Source organism: Schistocerca nitens, chromosome 4 (assembly GCF_023898315.1).
Source record: "Schistocerca nitens isolate TAMUIC-IGC-003100 chromosome 4, iqSchNite1.1, whole genome shotgun sequence".
Taxonomy (NCBI): domain Eukaryota; kingdom Metazoa; phylum Arthropoda; class Insecta; order Orthoptera; family Acrididae; genus Schistocerca; species Schistocerca nitens.
The window spans coordinates 565,564,579-565,583,533 of record NC_064617.1 but is presented as its reverse complement, the minus strand read 5'-3'; the positions used below and the strand labels follow the sequence as shown (position 1 = coordinate 565,583,533).

At 40.5% G+C, this 18,955-nt stretch overlaps 1 protein-coding gene across 1 annotated transcript in view; it reads right to left on the bottom strand.

Moving 5' to 3' along the window:
* Positions 1–402: 402 nt before the first annotated feature.
* The window catches only part of LOC126253344 (WW domain-binding protein 2), a 146,131-nt gene continuing 127,578 nt past the window's right edge, over positions 403–18,955 (bottom strand). The window contains exon 7 of the mRNA XM_049954611.1: positions 403–1,159. Coding sequence (XP_049810568.1) covers positions 1,112–1,159 — 48 coding nt within the window. The 3' untranslated portion in view covers positions 403–1,111. The remainder of the gene's footprint in view (positions 1,160–18,955) is intronic.

Below are 18,955 nucleotides of genomic sequence, written 5' to 3'. Positions count from 1 at the left end.
ACCAAGTCTTTAGTGCAAAGATACTTTTCATTCTATGAATTGCAGCAAAGTATTTGGGTGTAGAGGCTCCACGGAAAAATCCAACTTTGCTAGCGATAATCGATTCTGCGTGATGAGATATGGCTGAGGTTGTAGGCATTAAGGGATACGACAAATTAGAGACTGAAGGGGAGGAAGTATGTTCTCCCAATCCATTTTTAGAACTAAAATTCTTCACTCTAGAGCCAACAAACAGTATGTCTCACAGTAAACATTTTTAAAATAAAGAATCTCACTATTTTTAAAAACTATTATATCTTTCACATGCACAAAACTTGCATAGCATATTGGATTTGTATACTGTAGTGTAACAATCAAGGGAAAAACTGTTACGTACAAGTATTGCAAATGAAACTGAAATAATTACATACAGGAAAATAAATGAGTTTATTGAATGAATTTAAAAAGCTAGATTGTTACTACAACTGAAGCTGAATACTTGTGCACATTCAAAGACCCAGCTATTCATATATTTTCTGTAATAATATCTTATAAACAGACAACAATCAGAATTATGCATGATGCCTTATATACAAGGGATATCTTTATTATTTGTAACCTATGCATAGATAGTCCATATTTATTGTATTGGAAATGATCACACCCAGTACGGGAACAACAAACGGCACATAGCAATTGGTGGGGAACAGTGCCCCAAACAGATCTTATTTAAATAGCAAGTGTTAACTGACAGTTTGAAAGTGTTGTTGTACAATTAAAATTGATGCAGGAAATTAAAATACACTGTCATGTAGGTGTTTGATACACCTTACAAATACATATATTACAAGCGCACACACACACATCTACAGATTCCCAAGGACAACTGACAAAAACCATCAAGAACCAACAACCTATTAAGCTATTATGTAAGGAAATGTCACAATCACATTAAACATTTATTACTTCATTTTCTATTGAACTGTGCATCAAAATTTCTTGCCTTGAACAACTGCCAGTTTTGGTCTTTTGCTTAGATAATAATTAAGACAAGTTTTTATCCGCACTTTGAGTAATACATAGGTACAACTATGCATGCCCAAAATGTTGTGCCTTCTCTGTAAGCTGAGTCCTACTGGTCTTTCTTCCCCGTTGTTGAATGATATGGTGGTGGAGGCTCCTGTAAAATAAAATCAATATTTCAACAGTTTTATCGCCAATAATCTTACAAGACTGCTAAGGTCTGCCCAACATTACTATGAAGCTGTTTCCTCTTGCTTTGTTTTGCAGCAAACAAAGGCCCTAAAATGCACTTCATGACCTGTCAACGGCACTTTTCCATAGAATACAAACAAAACCATATCCAAGAGGAAATAATGAACTGCTAATTTTGTACGATTCTTATTTTTGATGTAATGTCACAACATAATTTCAAATATCTCAGCCACAATAATAATTAAGAAAAACTCTTAACGGGAGCCGGAATGATGAAAATGACAAAATTAATGTTTTTTTTGGTTTTTTTGATTACAAAACTATTTCGAGTTTTCTGAATAAAACAAATCAAGTTTCACCCTTCCAAGTGAATTCTAAGTGTGCGTTTTATTGCTGAAAAGTTGACGCGCCGCGTAAAAAATTGTAGCAACTTGGTGTGTCACATCCGACGGCGCACTCGCTGGCTGCAAGCAGGGTATCTTTGTGGAATTAGACAGTGTTTTGTTTTCCAACGTTGTATGGCTTTATTTCTGTGACAAGTGACTGTTCATATCGGTAAACATAAACCCTATACCATGTGTGTTGACTTGTGGAGTTTGCTTTGTGTTGTTTAGCTGTTCAATTTTGCGTATTTGACGAATTTTGCTCGTACTTGTTTTACGTATTTGGTTTGTGGATATCAATATACCCTGTTTCAGCAATCGAGTGTTTAAGAAAAGGCACAATGAGTGGAAGAAGAAATCTTTTGTTGTTTCAAAGGGAGATGCTGCTCAGACTGCTTCACCGACTACTCCAAATGAATGTGACAGAACTACTTACTTCCAGCAAGAAACTTTGTGACAGCAAAGAAACATTTGAAAACTATGAAAGTGGCAATAATGATGTGACTGAAATAAATAACATTTTCTTGCTCTCTAATATTTTGAAACAATGTATTATGCCATGTCTGCGAAGAAAGAGGACTGAAATTGTAAATAACTTCACACATTGGTTTGGCATGTAATATATTATTGAAGTGTAACCAATGTGCTGCAAAAGTTTTGTTTTCTAATTCTAAGAGTATTCCTTGTAGTGGTAATAGTGGAAAGAAGGTGTATGATATAAATGTTAGGCTAGCGTATGGCTTGCATTGCATTGGCAAGGGCAGTGCTGCAGAGACAACGTAATGTGGAATTATGAACTTGCCAAAACCACCAGTCGAGTTTGAATTTTATAACGAATTGGTGGGATCTTCTGCTGAAGATATTGCTCAAGCAACAATGAAGAAAGCAGTTGAAGAAGCTGTGACAGATAATGGGAATTTGAGAGATTTTAACTGTTGCTTTAGATGGATCATGGGAATGTAGACATCATAAATCTCTAAATGGAGTTGTGACAGCTACCAGTGGATATAGTTGTAAAGTAATTGATGTTGCTATTCTCTCAAAACATTGTAGATGTAAGGGCAATTCCAAGGACAAACATAGTGAAAGTTGTGAAGCAAATTTTCATGGCACGAGTGAAGCGTTGGAAGTAGAGGGAGTGAAAGCAATTTTTTCCAGATCACAGGAGTTGTATAATGTACGATACACTAACTATCTAGGAGATGGTGATTCTAAGGGATATAAAGCTGTAGAGGAACTCTAACCTTATGGTGCTGAAATTCACATTATAAAACAGGAGTGCATTGGACATGCGCAGAAGCGCATGGGGGCTCACTTGCGCAAACTAAAGCAGACATTAGGATCCCAGAAGCTTAGTGATGGTAAAACCCTTGGAGGAAGAGAAAGGTTGACAGATGAAGCAACTGATAGATTGCAGAGGTATTATGGGTGTGCAATTAGTCAAAATACAAGAAGCATTGAGCATATGAGGAGAGCAATATGGGCATTATTTTTTTCATACTGCATCAACAAATGAGCACCCACAACATGCATTGTGCCCAACATGTGATGACTCATGGTGTAAGTACCAATCAGGAAAGGAATAAGCCTATAATAACAGTTTGCCAAATGCTGTTACTGATGTAATTAAGCCCATATTCAGAGATTTATCACAGCCTAGTTTATTGGGAAAGTGTTTACATGGGAAAACACAAAATCCAAATGAAAGTGTAAATAATTTAATTTGGATTAGGATTCCCAAAACAGTGTTTGTACAGATAAAAACATTGCATTTTGGAGTGTATGATGCAGTGGCAACATACAAGGAAGGAAACATTATCAAATGTGATGTGCTGAAACATTCAGGTTTCCAACCAGGACACAACACCATTTTCACAATGCGCCTAATTGATGAGACTAAGAGGTGCAGGAAGAGGAGACAAACGCCTACAACATGCAGCAAAAGGGAAGAAAAGACCAGTGAAAAGGAAACTAACACTGGAAAAAGATGAGGATGCTGATAATCCATCATATGGGGCAGGAATGTATTAAAAAACTTTGGAAGCCATTTCCCGTAACTTCAAAATTTTCATCTTTGAGGAACATTTTCTCAAAAACTGCTAACAGTATATCACTGAAATTTACACACAATATTGTTTACTTCTTTTCCTTCATTTTTATAACAAATTGTAAAAAATATTGTATAATTCAAGGGTTATAGAAGAAAAGTGCAAAATTTTAGAGAAAAAAGTAAGCATCTGTTTTAAAAAAAATTGTAAAACAAAAACCAACAAATACTTCTTAACATGGCATTATAACTATGTAGAGAAATATTCACTGAACATGTAGTCCAAATTTCAGAGCAATATGTTTAATGGTTTTAGAAAAAATGTTCCTTCTATTTGCTAAAATTAACAAGGAGGAGATGGATTGTTCCAGCTCCACTTAAAAAATAACTAGAACACTGTAAAGGCATTGTATACTGATGAAATGTGATCTATATTTGTTTTCAATCCTACAGCAAAAAATAAATAATAATATTTCTGTCTTATAGTTTTTAAACACTTCTTTCTGGGAGAGAGTTGGTATAGCAATTTACATATCAGCCATATAGGCTGAATATAGGTTTGTTGCTAATCAGATTTTCCTAGTGCTGTAAAATGTCATTTATTTGTCTCTTTCTGAATAAAAAAAAGGTAGAATGTATTTCAGTTAACCAAGGGAAATGAATAACTTCCTCCTCAGCTTAATGTTCCTTTTCCTTCAGTTCACACACAAAATCACTTTGTCCAGATCAGCCAACATAACAAGCAAGTGGCAAGCTATGTGAATTTAAAAAAACTGTTAAGCATTTACACAGGAGAGAAAATCAGTTGTGGAAAAGGACACAGCCACCAGCACTGCATTTTGAGAATTGACATTCTGGTAATTAAATGACCAACCAGAGGCAGTATTGGAAGTCTCATGTGAACACAGAATGTGTATGACATTTCTAAGTTTAACCTTGTGTTAGTCACCAGTAGCTGTGAAGGTAATCCCGAGTACACTCACTGCCTGGAATCCAACCAAACTGCAAGTTATTGTTCATGCTGTATTTATAGCAGAGTTAATTAGCTGTTATCTACTGCACCCTTTGATGTGCTTTTGTTTTTTTGCTCTCATGCTATTACTCTATGAAATGTTGATATTCCTGCCAATTCTGGGTGAGCATAAGCAGATATTTTGCCTTCTACTGTTTTTATGGTGTCTCCATTTCTTTAACAGACCTCCTGCTTGTAGGCACTGCCACTTGTTTATCGATCTGTGTGCTCATTCCTTTGCAAACATATGTCTTAGCTCTTCAGTCAGAATATGACCCAGAAAGCAAAAACACACAGGCTTAATGTTTGCACCACCTTATGGAGACACACAATACAGTCCTCAAAATATTGTGTGCAAACAATGGAATAATTAACTTGGTTGAAATCCAAATAAATCATTTATCATGGTGATCAGAAACTTGAAATATTTCCATTATATTTGGAGAGTGGGATGTTTGAGGAAACTGATCACATAAAAATTTACACCAGATTTCTGAGATGAACTAAAAGTACCTTTTACAGAACAGGAGACTTTTTTTGCAGTCCAAAGGGATCCAAATGAACACCATTTCAAAGTATTATCTAACTGGATGAGAGGGTAGGGGCTTATAAAAACCAGAATAATTGTTAACTGAATGGGTTCACAGTATTTTTGTGCCCCATTAGATAATCCTTGCACAGTACTTCGTAGAAAATGCTTAACTGACACTGCCAAGTCATTTCATGCTCGAAGGTTTTATTCACTTTTTGCGATAGCTAAAAAGGCTAAATTGTTTTGACAACAGAAAATCACATGGGTTTTGTTATAATGCTCAACACATGATTAACATTATCATTTGCCTGTCAGGGTACCTAACAACGAGGTCATTAGTGCCACGCCACTGCATGAAAAAGAGAAAGAGAGAGAAAGAGAGAGAGAGAGAGAGAGAGAGAGAGAGAGAGAGAGAGAAGGGTGATGAAATCTATTAAAAATAAGTAATGAAAGACAAACCACAAAATTCTGATAAAATGCACCAGAATAACTAGATAAAACCAAGGATAAAAAGCCAGCACAGAGTTACAAAGGGAACAGATTACAGTAGCTGGGTGACTACATAAAAATAATGGATGATCAAGGAACTCAACAACACAATAAAATCTCACATCCCAGGAGTCCTGACATCACACAAAACCTTGAAATCTGGAGCACACTTGCCCCATTATCAGTTAAAATAGGGGCATTCCTGTGGGAGACCTAGATCTGTCCTCAGGTCATTGTATAAGACACACTCAATTACAATATGTCATATCAGCAGCTGTGTTCAACATCTATGACACACTGGTATCTCCTCACAACGTAAGAGAAAGCCATGTGTCAATAGGCATTCTCCCATTCAAAGTCCTGTAAAGGCTATTTCTTCTTGTGGTCGTGAGGAGGTAAGTCACTGTCACAGTGAAAGTTTCACCAACAGCAGCTCATTATTCCTCACATCTAGCCACTGAGCCTCACACCAACTCACGGCTTTCTGTGTCGTGTATATGGCAATAGCCTCCAGGGACACAACAGTGAGCAGAAGATGGAAGGGAACAAGTCTCCTTGGTAACTGCACCTCTGAGTTGATTTCCCCAAATACCTTTGTGTTCTGAAAACCAGCAGAAAATTATTTCCTTTTTCTGGCTTAGCATGAAAAGGAGAGCATCTTATACTTCTTGCACCATCCTATTCACAGGGTATACCTTATCGAACCCCTACAGTATTAGTGTAAACATTAATAAAATCTGGTGGAAATTGAAAATATTTCAAAATTTAGTTTTAAAAATATAATCTAGGATAAAACTCTTTCTGTACCCATTCAATTCAAAAAGTAACTTGGGCCTCTCTAATAGCCGGGGGACATGACCCATCGCTTTGAAATTTAATGCTATCCACCTACAACAACTCACGGCTTCCCTTCACACAACTCACGGCTTCTCAAATTACCTGCCTCGGTGCCTGCAGAAGGTTACAGAATGTATGTTTCAGTGGTGCTGGGCAAAAGAAGTGAATGCTGGTGATTTTGAGACAGAGCATGTGTGTTTGGTGTACCATGAGGAGAAGACATTGAATAGACAGTGAAGGCTCACCAGCCTCTGCACACAAGCTAGCAACTGGACTCTTAAGATAAGCCCCGGCTGAGAGTGTAATAACCTTGCGATGAACTGCATACAGCATTTTGAGGTGTGAAGATCTTTGTGATCCATAAATCTGGATCTGTTTCAAGCTGGGGTCACATAAAGACTTTATAAAACTCAAGCAGATGCGACGTGAGGGTGAGGGTGAGGAGGGGGAGGGCGGGGAGGGGCATGGTGAAGGTGAGGAGGGGTATGGTGAAGGTGTGGAGGGGGATGGTGAGTGGGGGGAGGGAGGAAGGGAGGGAGGGAGGGAGGGAGGGATGGATGGATGGATGGATGGATGGATGGAGGGAAAGAGGGAGGGAGGGAAAGAGGGAGGGAGGGAAAGAGGGAGGGAGGGAAAGAGAGAGGGAGGGAAAGAGAGAGGGAGGGAAAGAGAGAGGGAGGGAAAGAGAGAGGGAGGGAAAGAGAGAGGGAGGGAAAGAGAGAGGGAGGGAAAGAGAGAGGGAGGGAAAGAGAGAGGGAGGGAAAGAGAGAGGGAGGGAAAGAGAGAGGGAGGGAAAGAGAGAGGGAGGGAAAGAGAGAGGGAGGGAAAGAGAGAGGGAGGGAAAGAGAGAGGGAGGGAAAGAGAGAGGGAGGGAAAGAGAGAGGGAGGGAAAGAGAGAGGGAGGGAGGGAGGGGTTTGTATCCATGTTGGTGGAATGGTAATCAAACACAAACCTTTCCTCTCACTGAATACTTATGGAAAGCTGGATCCTGGCTATAATTGGCCCTCATGTTCTTACAAGATCCAGCCAACATGCGAGCGACATCTCACAGTGGCATAAGGAGGCATTCCCATTCTCATAAAGCTTTTACTGACAGTTGTGATTTTCACTTTGAAATCATGATAATGGCTTCCCATACTTTACTAGTGGGTGTTGACCTACTGATGGTGTTCAGGAACTCTTACCAAGATATCTGCTTACTCCCTCATATTATTTTCCTCACCTTTGTCCTAACCACCTGAGAGACTGCAAGAACCGCATCTGTAATACACCGACCTCCACGAAGCTGTCTTCCTGATCTTGAATGACACTCTTTATACCCCCAAGTGACAGGCTGTTTCCTAGGTGCTCCTGATGACAGGGGGTTCAAAATGTCAGCAGTTTGGTGAATTAGAGTTGGAACGTGATTCACCCAGTCCTAGATGCTTTCATAATGCTCAAAACAGATGTAGCTGTAAGGCATTCAGCTAGTCTTTCTAACCAGCCATCTTGGTGGCTTCCTTTCTGTATCTGCTCCATCTTTTAGATGGATGGATCCAAATGGAATTGTGGTTATTTTCAAAAAGGTCATCATCCAACTCACTGAGCACTGTATGGAAGGGCAGGTGAGCAGATGGAGAAGTCTATGGCAGTAGACAAATCCGTACCACGACCCATGTTCATCAGTATAATGCTTTCCATTTGTGTGAGATCCTCCATCACACACCCCTTGGACCAAGTGGTGATGGATCCCCATAACGTGCTGTGTGCATTAAAATCTCCTGAGAGAAGAAACTGATGTGGCAGTTCAGCAACAAGCTGTTTGAGGATCCCATCATCAACAGGCTCATTGGGAGGCACGTACACAAAGCACACTGTAACAGTAACATGGGCCTTAATCACGATGGCCACTGCTTGTAACACTGTGGTTAACGGCATAGGAAAGAAGTGGAATGTGTCCTTGATGAACACCCTACACCAGCAGGGTCTTCGTTCCTGTGGAGGTGATAGCATACAAACATAAATGTACACTATGTGATCAAAAGTATCCAGACACCCCCAAAAACTTACGTTTTTCATATTAGGTGCATTGTTCTGCCACCTACTGCCAGATACTCCATATCAGCAACCTCAGCAGTCATTAGACATAGTGAGAGTAGAACGGGGCACTCCGCGGAACTCACGGACTTCAAACGTAATCAGGTGATTGGGTGTCACTTGTGTCAAATGTCTGTATGCAAGAATTCCACATTCCTAAACATCCTTATGTCCATTGCTTCCAATGTGATAGTGAAGTGGAAGTGTGAAGGGACACACACAGCATAAAAGCGTACAGGCCGACCTTGTCTGTTGATTGACAGAGACTGCAGACAGTTGAAGAGGTTCATAATGTGCAATAGGCAGACATCTAACCGGACTATCACACAGGAATTCCAAACTGCATCAGGATCAACTGCAAGTACTACGACAATTAGGCGGGAGGTGAGAAAACTTTGATTTCATGGTCGAGGGGCTGCTCCTAAGCCACACATCATGCTGGTAAATGCCAAATGATGCCTCGCTTGGTTTAAGGATCGTAAACATTGTATGACTGAACAGTGGAAAAACGTTGTGTGCAGTGACAAAACATGGTACAAAATGTGGCGATCCCATGGCAGAGTGTGGGTACTGCGAATGCCCAGTGAACGTCATCTGACAGCGTGTGTAGTGCCAACAGTAAAATTCTGAGGCAGTGGTGTTACGGTGTCGTCGTTTTGCGTGACACTATCACAGCACAGTCCTACATTGATGTCTTAAGCACATTCTTGCTTCCTACAGTTGAAAAACAATTTGGGGATGGCAATTGCATCTTTCAACATGATCGAGCACCTGTTCATAATGCTCTTATTCAAAATGTTCAAATGGCTCTGAGCACTATGGGACTTAACACTGAGTTCATCAGTCCCCTAGAACTTAGAACTACTTAAACCTAACTAACCTAAGGGCATCACACACATCCATGCCCGAGGCAGGATTCAAACCTGCGACCATAGCGGTAGCGCGGTTCCAGACTGAAGCGCCTACAACCGCTCGGCCACAGCTGCCGGCTGTTCATAATGCACGGCCTGTGGCACTGTAATGGACTGGCCTGCACAGAGTCCTGATCTGAATCCTATAGAACATCTTTGGGATGTTTTGGAACGCTGACTTTGTGCCAGGCCTCACCGACCGCCATCGATATCTCTTCTCAGTGCAGCACTCCGTGAAGAGAGGGCAGCCATTCCCCATAAAACCTTCCAGCACCTGATTGAATGATGCTTGTGAGAGTGCAAGCTGTCATCAAGGCTAAGGGTGGGCCAATACCAGTTTGAATTCCAGCATTACCGATGGAGGGTGCCACAAACTTTTAAGTCGTTTCAGCCAGGTGTCCAGATACTTTTGATCACATAGCGTACATGTATTTTTATCGCAAGTCCCTTGGAGATAGAAGCAAAAAGGTTTGTCCTGTACAGTGAATCTCAATTCCTCCAAACAAGTCCTGTAAACATTCATGGAAGCCATTCTAGCACTGTGGTTGTGCCTGGACAGTGAAGCTCTTATAGCACAACTGGGAGTGGAGGGGCTCTAGTGATGAGGCATCCAACATCATGCTGTCCTTTTCATCAGTCAGACACAGCAATATGACATATGATAGAACCTGGGACAGCAAAATGGAAAGTTGAGAGGCATTCTGTTTTTAAGGTGCCTTCTCTACACTCATTGTTAAAGTTATACCTTCCACTTGTGACGTGGCTACCTGGGTTGCTGTACCTTTACTCTTTTTGCTTTGCCTGGTAAAGATGCATATGATGTGACTTCATCAATGAACATTGTATCCATGCATAGACAGGTTTCTTCGTCAACAAAGTATAAGAGGTGGCAGACAGGAGATTTTGTAGCCTTGTATTCTTTCTTAGCTTCTGCTTAAGACACATGTTTTGTAACTTTCATTTCATGTTCTTCAGCAGCCTTGGCTCCCGATTGGGTGGTTTCCAGAGCAGTTGATGCAGACAGCTGGACACAGGCATTCAGTGCCAGATTATGGGATGCCTCTACACATTTCTTGCAAGTAGCTTCACCTCTGCAACCCAACAACCCAATGATGTGTGGTCAAATTACTAGCATTTGTAACACCATTACTAAATATATTTAAGTATCAATGATCTCTTGGGAGAATAGGTGTGCATACTCAGAGATGATACATCCGTTGCACTGGGAAGGCTTTGATTTTGTGGATTTGCTATAGTGTTCCACAAGCAGCTAGGGATACAAAAAGCCACATAGACAGAGACCTATTTCCTTGAGGAAGCCTTACACAACTGAGTTGCAACGGGTTCCCCAGAGGTTGACCATCAATGACTGTTCCGCCTTAACAGCCATGCATACCACAGCACACAAGCATATCTTAAGATTGAGGTCTTTTTTCTTTTACAGTGGTTTGTACCATCACTGTGATCAAAGTGGTTAAGCCAAGACCACATTCCCTGTGACAATGCTGTGTTGCACAGTGGTCAGGTAGGAATACCCAAACCTGATGGCATTCATGAGTCTCTAGCTCAAGAAACATGCAGAAGGGTGGGGGGGGGGGGGGGGGGGGCGGCGGCAGGAGTGTGACTTATTTAATGCCACAGATACAGTGAACATTACCCCCTTTACTTGAAACAGTTTACGAGAAAGCTCATATTTGCAAGAGAAACATCATACTTCAGGAATGGTCTTTGAAGAACTAAAATGCTGAAGCAAGTCTAGAATTTGAAGCAATGGTAAACAGAGACCAATCCAATTTCAGTGGCCAATGTTGGTGATGAAAACTTTTACTAGCATTGTGAGCTACAAAAGAAGATAATACGTTCAAACTTCACCTGCCCCCATAAGATTGTGGACAAGGAAATTAACTTATATGATACTCACAGTGCACTCTAAAGGCATGTGAGAGACCACAAGAATGTCAATATAATAACAAAAATTCATTCTGAACAGCTTCTCAGAAAGTCATACTAGTTGAAACTGCATGTAGCAAATTTTAACAATATATGTAGAGAGAGAGGTGCACACACAACTTTAAATGTACAGAGGTGTGATGAAAAGTAATGCCTCCAAATTTTTTTGAGAGAAAACTCTTACAGCATTTTAAATAAAACAAATGTTATTCACATCCTACATCTTTATTCTTCATGTTTACATGCTTATCTCTCAAAATAGCCACCCTGGTGACAAAACATTTTTGCCAACAAGAGACCAGTTTGTTACTACTGTCATTGCAGGATGTTTGACTTTGTTGAAGCCACAACTTCACCTATGCTTGCACTGATTCATCACCAGGAAAGTGAAGTCCTCAAAGATGTTCTTTAACACTTACAGTGCCGTGATATTACATTGGTAGCAGAGTACAGAAGAATGCCTTCCCCATAAATTACAAGCAGTGTGCTTCTTTTTTAAGAACTGCCAGGCCCATAATATTATGGGTCGTGCTCACCAGTCAGTTGTTAGCTTGCCCCACTTGGCCCTCATGACTAATATTGTGTGTGTCAGATACTGGAAAGCACATAAATGCTTCTAGTATATATTTCTGCCAAAATGCAGTCTGATAATGGAAACAACAAAGACAGCCATTTGGGTGTGAGACATCAGTGCAAGCGCGTTGTATATTTGGAGCAGTATGTTGAAGTAGTTCACTAAGCGATGCTGAAATTCTTTGCAGTCTTACGGGGTCTGAGGATGACCTTAGCGATGATTTTGATACTGATGACACGGGTGAAGATCAAACTTATGTTTTATCTGACTCGAATGTAATTTCAGTAAATTTTTATATTGTTTATGTATATTTGCAACATGATGTTTAAGATAAGGTACTATTTTACAATGTTTTGTGCCACTACTGTTTACAGTCACGTTTCATAGGTACTATAGTTCAATTCTTTTATCTTGGCGGCTCGCGCATGCCCGCCTAGACGCGGGAGATTGCTGCGTTGCCAGTTGCACACGACGCACGCGCCAAGAGAAGCAGCGCCATAGTACAGCATAGTTCGCAAGCTTACGTTTAGGGGGGAGCGCACAGTTCATGAAGTAAAGCCACCACGGCCGCATTAACCCTTTCGCTGCTACAAAGACGTGCTCCCTGCATTCCGCGCTGTGGGCGATTTTGTCACTGCACTGCTCGCCTGTGCAGACACATTGTGTTCTGACTGCTTTGACACACTTATCATTCGATTCCACAAAAACTATTTGGCTCAAAAATTAGATTTTTACCTATCTTCTTGACTGATACCTTCCCCCCCATAAATGACTTAATTTTGTTTCGATGTTCAACGCAGTTATTATGCAGCATTAAATATAGTAAACCATTGCACGAAATGTTGAAGAGTTTGCAGAGGTAAAGTCCATAGAGTATACTTTCCGGATGGTCGATTTTAGTTGCCACAATGTTGAGAATGAAATGTGGACAAGATACCTATATATTTCATTTAATTTAAGTACCACATAAGTGTCGTATGTAATATTCAGAAATATTCCACCTTTCGCGACTGTAACAAAAGTTTTACTTACACTGGGCACGTTTGGCTTTATTTTAAAGCACCTCAATCAATCAAAAGGAAGTAGAAAAATACATTAAACAAAACTGTGGACTTACAAAAACATTAGGACTTGAATATACCGTCTGTCAGTGAAGTGCTCAGAGCTATGTCAAATATAATTTTGTGTGTGGCACACACAAACAGCATTTATTTGCTAAAACACTGATGAGCCAACACAAACGTTGAATATTGTGCTACCGCAGCACAAAACTACGAAAGGTGACTTGGCAATGGAGGACACAAAATACAGTCCTCTTATGATGCTTCAAAAGAGAGAAACGCATCTGGTCTAAATAAGTCGCTTATTACAGTTGCAGAAGAGGGATATATTTCAATACCATTGGTAAAACTGCGACTGTGGAACAAAAACAAGAAATAGAACATGAATACCATTGTGTATGTGCCATACCTTTTCACCTTTCACTTTAAAATAAAGCCAAACGCGCCCTGTGTAAATAAAACTTATATTACAGTCGCGAAAGACGGAATATTTCTCAATATTACATACGACACCTATGTGGTACTTAAATTAAATGAGATATTGTTATACAGTAAATATTATATGAAATTTAGGTATCTTGTCCACATTTCATTCTCAACATTGTGGCAACTAAAATCGACCATACGGAAAGTATACGCTATGGACTTTTACCTCTGCAAACTCTTCAAAATTTCGTGCAATGGTTTACTACATTTAATGCTACACATCAAAACAAAATTAAGTCATTTATGGGGGGAAGGTATCAGTCAAGAAGACGTGTAAACATCAAATTTTTTGGCCAAATAGTTTTTGTGAAATCGAATGATAAGTGTGTCAAAGCAGTGGGAACACCATGTGTCTGCACAGGCGAGAAGTGCAGTGATGACACAATCGCGCACAGCGCGGAATGCGGGGAGCACGTGTCTGCAGCAGCGAAAAAGTTAATGAAGAGGCAAAGCACTAGAAATTTCATTCAAACGAATAAAAATCGTGAAGTAAGGCACTCCAATATTGTTTTTAAATAAAGAAAAAAATATTAAGCACCGCACAAGGTTTGAACTCGTAACCTTTCACTAGGCAGCCCAACACCTTAACCGTTCCGCTACATCGGCTCATCGAACAGTGTCACTCCATAAGGACTCTAACACCTCACGCAACTACTTATAAACACTGTTGATATGACTATGAATTACTCATGCTTCGTCGAAGTACAATAGGAAATAAACAATTACCGCTGTTCTTTATTGCGAAAAAGCAGTTCGTGAGATTCAAACAAACACCTTTCCTTGCTATCGCCTGAATTAGGAGTCTTATTGCTTGTTTGGTTTAATTAATTAATAGAATATGAAGCAATTGGTATAAAGAATGCTTTTTCCAAACTTTCTATAAAAGAAAGTCTGCTATCAAGACATTGCTTTTGTTCTATTACTGTATTTATGACTGAACGTTTCTAAAACTGAAGAGACTCATCCGTGCTCTGCACTGCAGTCGAGATCTGGCAACGTCGTTCTCTGTTCATTGGCTGACTGTGTTTTCTGATGTCAGATGCGCAGAACGAACCTAAACTCGGCCGCCAAGATATATGACGCGCACTTTAATGTTCAACTACAATTTATGTATTATTTTAGAATCCTGTGATGGGACTGAAAATGTGACACCAGCAGCTCCCTGGCCCCTACAAACTTCACTGACTGCAAATGTCAGTGGTAGGAAATGGGCAAGAGTGGAAAGAAGTGATGATTGGAGTGAGACAGATGATATTCCAAATACTATTTCAATCTATACTGGCACTGACAGGAACATAGAAATCATAACACACTTTAAGAGCAATGTAGTTTGGCAGATTTCTTTTATTATTTTTTGATAATGAGCTAATTCATCACATGGAACAAACATATTTATATGCTAGGCAGCAAATGCAAAAAAAAGCAATTCCTTGGTCAACTTGTCCCAAACGGCACACTAGCAGCAGGGGTAACAGTGACGCTGGACAACATACGAAAATTTATTGCTATCATTTTCCATTGAGTGTCAGTCAGTGAGTGTCAATTGCAGATAACTGGAACATAAGTACAGTTGTGTCTTGCAGTTTTATCCAAACATTATGAGCAGGAACAGATTTCTGCTAATACTTTCTAACCCCCACTCAAATGACAATAATCGAATAAAAGCTAAAGGTGAGCCAGAGTTCGATCCATAACTTAAAACTACAGCATGTGTATGAGAAGATACATAAGTGGTGCAAAAATGGGTACTAACTGCAGTGTAACATCACAACTAATGAAGCGATCTGTCCATTTCAGGGATATCTTAGTTTCAAACACACATGCCACAGAAACAACACTGATATGAAATGAAATAAAGCTATACGTAATTTCAGAGGCACAGACGGATTTGGGGTACATTTGGAACTTTGAGGTACTCAGAGAGCAGGACAATGCTATAACCAATGTTGCCCTATGACTGACAATTCAGCAGCTAAGGGTCACACACTGTTCAATGACTGGCACTATAACAGCATTTCGTTAGCAATAACTCTTGAAGCAAAAGGCACTGGTCTCATTGGCACTGTCAAGAAGAACAGAAGAGGAATGCCATCTGATTTGAATGCTCCATCTCTTTACTGGAATAAAACAATGGTCTGTTGTAAGGTAAACATTTTAGCCTTATGATGGAAAGACAAAAAGAGATGTTTTCATGATAAGCACAAGACAAAGAGGAGACATGATCTCCCATGCTTACAGGAGGAGGGGAAAAAATAAAAATAATAAATAATAATAATAATAATAATAATAATAATAATAATAATAATAATAATCAGCAGCAGCAGCCATCCTCAATTACAGTAGAAACAAGTTTGGTGTTGACCTAAGTGACCAGACAATGTCATAAAGAATTTCTGACCATCACTCTGTGAAGTGGTGAAGAAAACTTTCATTTCATCTATTTCTCATGGCTGCTTCCAATGCCTGTGTACCATATACATAGATAAATATTAGTATCAGCCAGTTTATTATTGCTGTGTCAGGATCTGTGCATGTCATGCGGTACTGACCCCCAACCTTCCTTGAGTATCTGGAAATAAGTAACTGGGGTTCTGTGTACAACCATGCTTCCAGCTCTACTATGGGTATTACCTGAAATAGTAAGTCATTCTCCTTGATACATATTTCAGTTGGATTGTAAATAGACATACAAATTCATGATTTTATTCCTGTATTGTAAATAAAATACCACAATAAATGTTTTTGTAATCCTGAAAATGTCATTATTTTTCTCATCTGGCAATGAATGATTTGAGAGAGCAACAACGTATAACATTTTCTTAAAGAGCAATTAATAAACTTTTTTCAAACTGCAGAAAAGAGTTCCAAGTTTATAACTGAGCTTGCACTTTAAAGTATAGTGAAAGTGCCCAGAACTGGGGGAAGGAGACTGGGATAAGAGGTTGGCACACAGGTAAGCAGATTTCAACAAGTGACTGGCCCCCTAAGTGTTATATTTTGAAAACAAATGAAAACTGGAGGGGGAAAAGTCACTACTGTATGGAGGACGATTGATGACAGTGAACCCAAGGCATCTGATTGCTATATTGCTCATGTGTGGAGAGGATGTTCAATGTATGGACAAATTCTTCGAATTCGAAACTTCATTACAACACAGTGTGTCTCACATGTTGACATAGTTACATTATTCACCACCACGTTACATGCTGTGTGTGTGTGTGTGTGTGTGTGTGTGTGTGTGTGTGTGTGTGTGTGAGAGAGAGAGAGAGAGAGAGAGAGAGAGAGTAGTTGGTTAAGATATACCAATTTAGTTGTATGGACTAACAAACTGCTGATAAAGGAAAATAAGAAAAACCAACCAGTCACCAGTTTCCAACTTCCAGTTTTCATTCAAGTTTTCAGAGGTCATGCTACATCCTCTGGTGATGCATGAATTATATAACTGTTTGTACCTATTTTATTTCAGTTTGTGCCTTCATAATCCACGCACACACACACACACACACACACACACACACACACACACACACAAAGGAAAAGTAAACGTGACAAAAATGTAAGCAGGTAACCACAGAAAGCACATGATAATAATACACACTTGTGTTGTGATGAATAAGAAAGTGAAGCACCTGTATTAGAAAGTGAAACTGGGTATGATTTATTCTCATCTTTCATGGCAGGAAGTTGAGCTGACGAGACCTGTATAATCTGAAAGGACCAGATGTGGTTCAAAGTTTCAAATAGAGCATTAGGCAATAATTAAATGAAACAGGGGAAAGAAATAAAACAGAAGAAGCTGCATGGTACAGTCAAGAGGGAGGAAAAATGGGTTAACAAAGGGGGAAAATGAATGTCAGAGCAGCAGGAAGAGGAAAGAACAGGAGGGGGTGGGGGGAAATGGGGAGAGCAGGGGGGCCCAGAAACACTACACGTGGTGAGGCACCAGCACTGCCACTGACCTTTCCTGACACCCACACCATACCATGACCATGACACAATGGGGACACCTCCAGAGGAAGAAGAGACAAGAAAAGGGGGAACAAAACTGCACAACAGACCAAACAAAATATAGGGAAAAAGGCAGGGAGAACCTGGATGGTGTAGAGGCAAGGCCAAGGCCTCCATAACCAAAGCCAATGCTAACTGAGGGCCTCTAATTCCAGAGGAAAATTCAAGGAACTAAACACAACCAAGGACAGTCCTAACAATGCAAGGGTTATCCGCTAACACCAGAGACAACGATGGTGGGAGAGTATAATTAGTGTGAAGGGGCAAAATGTGGGGCAATGCACAGAAATGTGGTTCACCATGAGGGGAACCCCAACACTACAAAAGGGGGTGCGTGGGGGCTCACTGCACAATAATAATAATAATAATAATAATAATAATAATAATAACCATGCAACAGCCTGGCATGACCAATACAAAGATGGCATAGGGTGGTAGAGTACCACTGGGTGAGACGGATGGAAGGACGCTATGTGGTGAGAGTCTCCTTGATTGGACAAAGTCTCTTAGATGAGGGGGTGGGAGGGGGCGTGGGGGTGGTAACCTCCGAAGAGTCAGACCACTATGAGCAAAAACGGATTTGACCTACAGCTGTAAAGCTGCAAATCTGCACCTGGAGGGATCACAGAGGATGAGGGGTAGGTGGCTACCCCCCCTCCCCCTCCAGCCACATGATCACAAAGTTCATTACCTAGGATACCTACATGGCCAGGAACCAAAAGGAAATCAACTGAACAAGCAGCAGCATCATCATCAAGATAGCATTAAGGCTGTGGATGGAAGAGTACTAGGAGTGGTGAGAAAAACACCCCATAGCCTGACGGCCACTTTTGAGCCTGAACATACCAAAACTTGGGTGAGGGAGCACTGTTTAATAAAGCAGGGGGACCAATAAATGGCCGTCAATTCCGCAGTGAACACCCCACATGTGACAGGCAAGAAATGGTGTTTCGTACCAACAGACAACAAAGGCATGTCCTACATGATCAGCAGTTTTAGAGCTATGGGTGTAATAACCAATGACATCCTGAACCTCCAACAAGAGCGTTCAGAAGAAACAATGGAACACCACTGGAGTTATGGAGGCTTTCAGACCCTGGAAGAGATCCATCTGAATCCAGGGTCAAGGAACTAACCACGAGGGGGTAATCAGGAGAGAATGTGGGGAGGAGGAGATGGAAATCATGGCAGATAGAAAAGAGGAGGAGACCAACTGGTAAACCCACCTGAGGGCAGGCATCAGGTGGGTGATGACCCAAAGCTGTGAAAAGAATAGAAAAGAATACGAGGGGTTAGCAGGGGAAGAACAAACAGTGATGGCATAGGAAACCAGGAGCTGGGGCTGTTGAATCGAAAGGGGAGGGGTCCCAGCATCCATCAGAAGACTAACAACA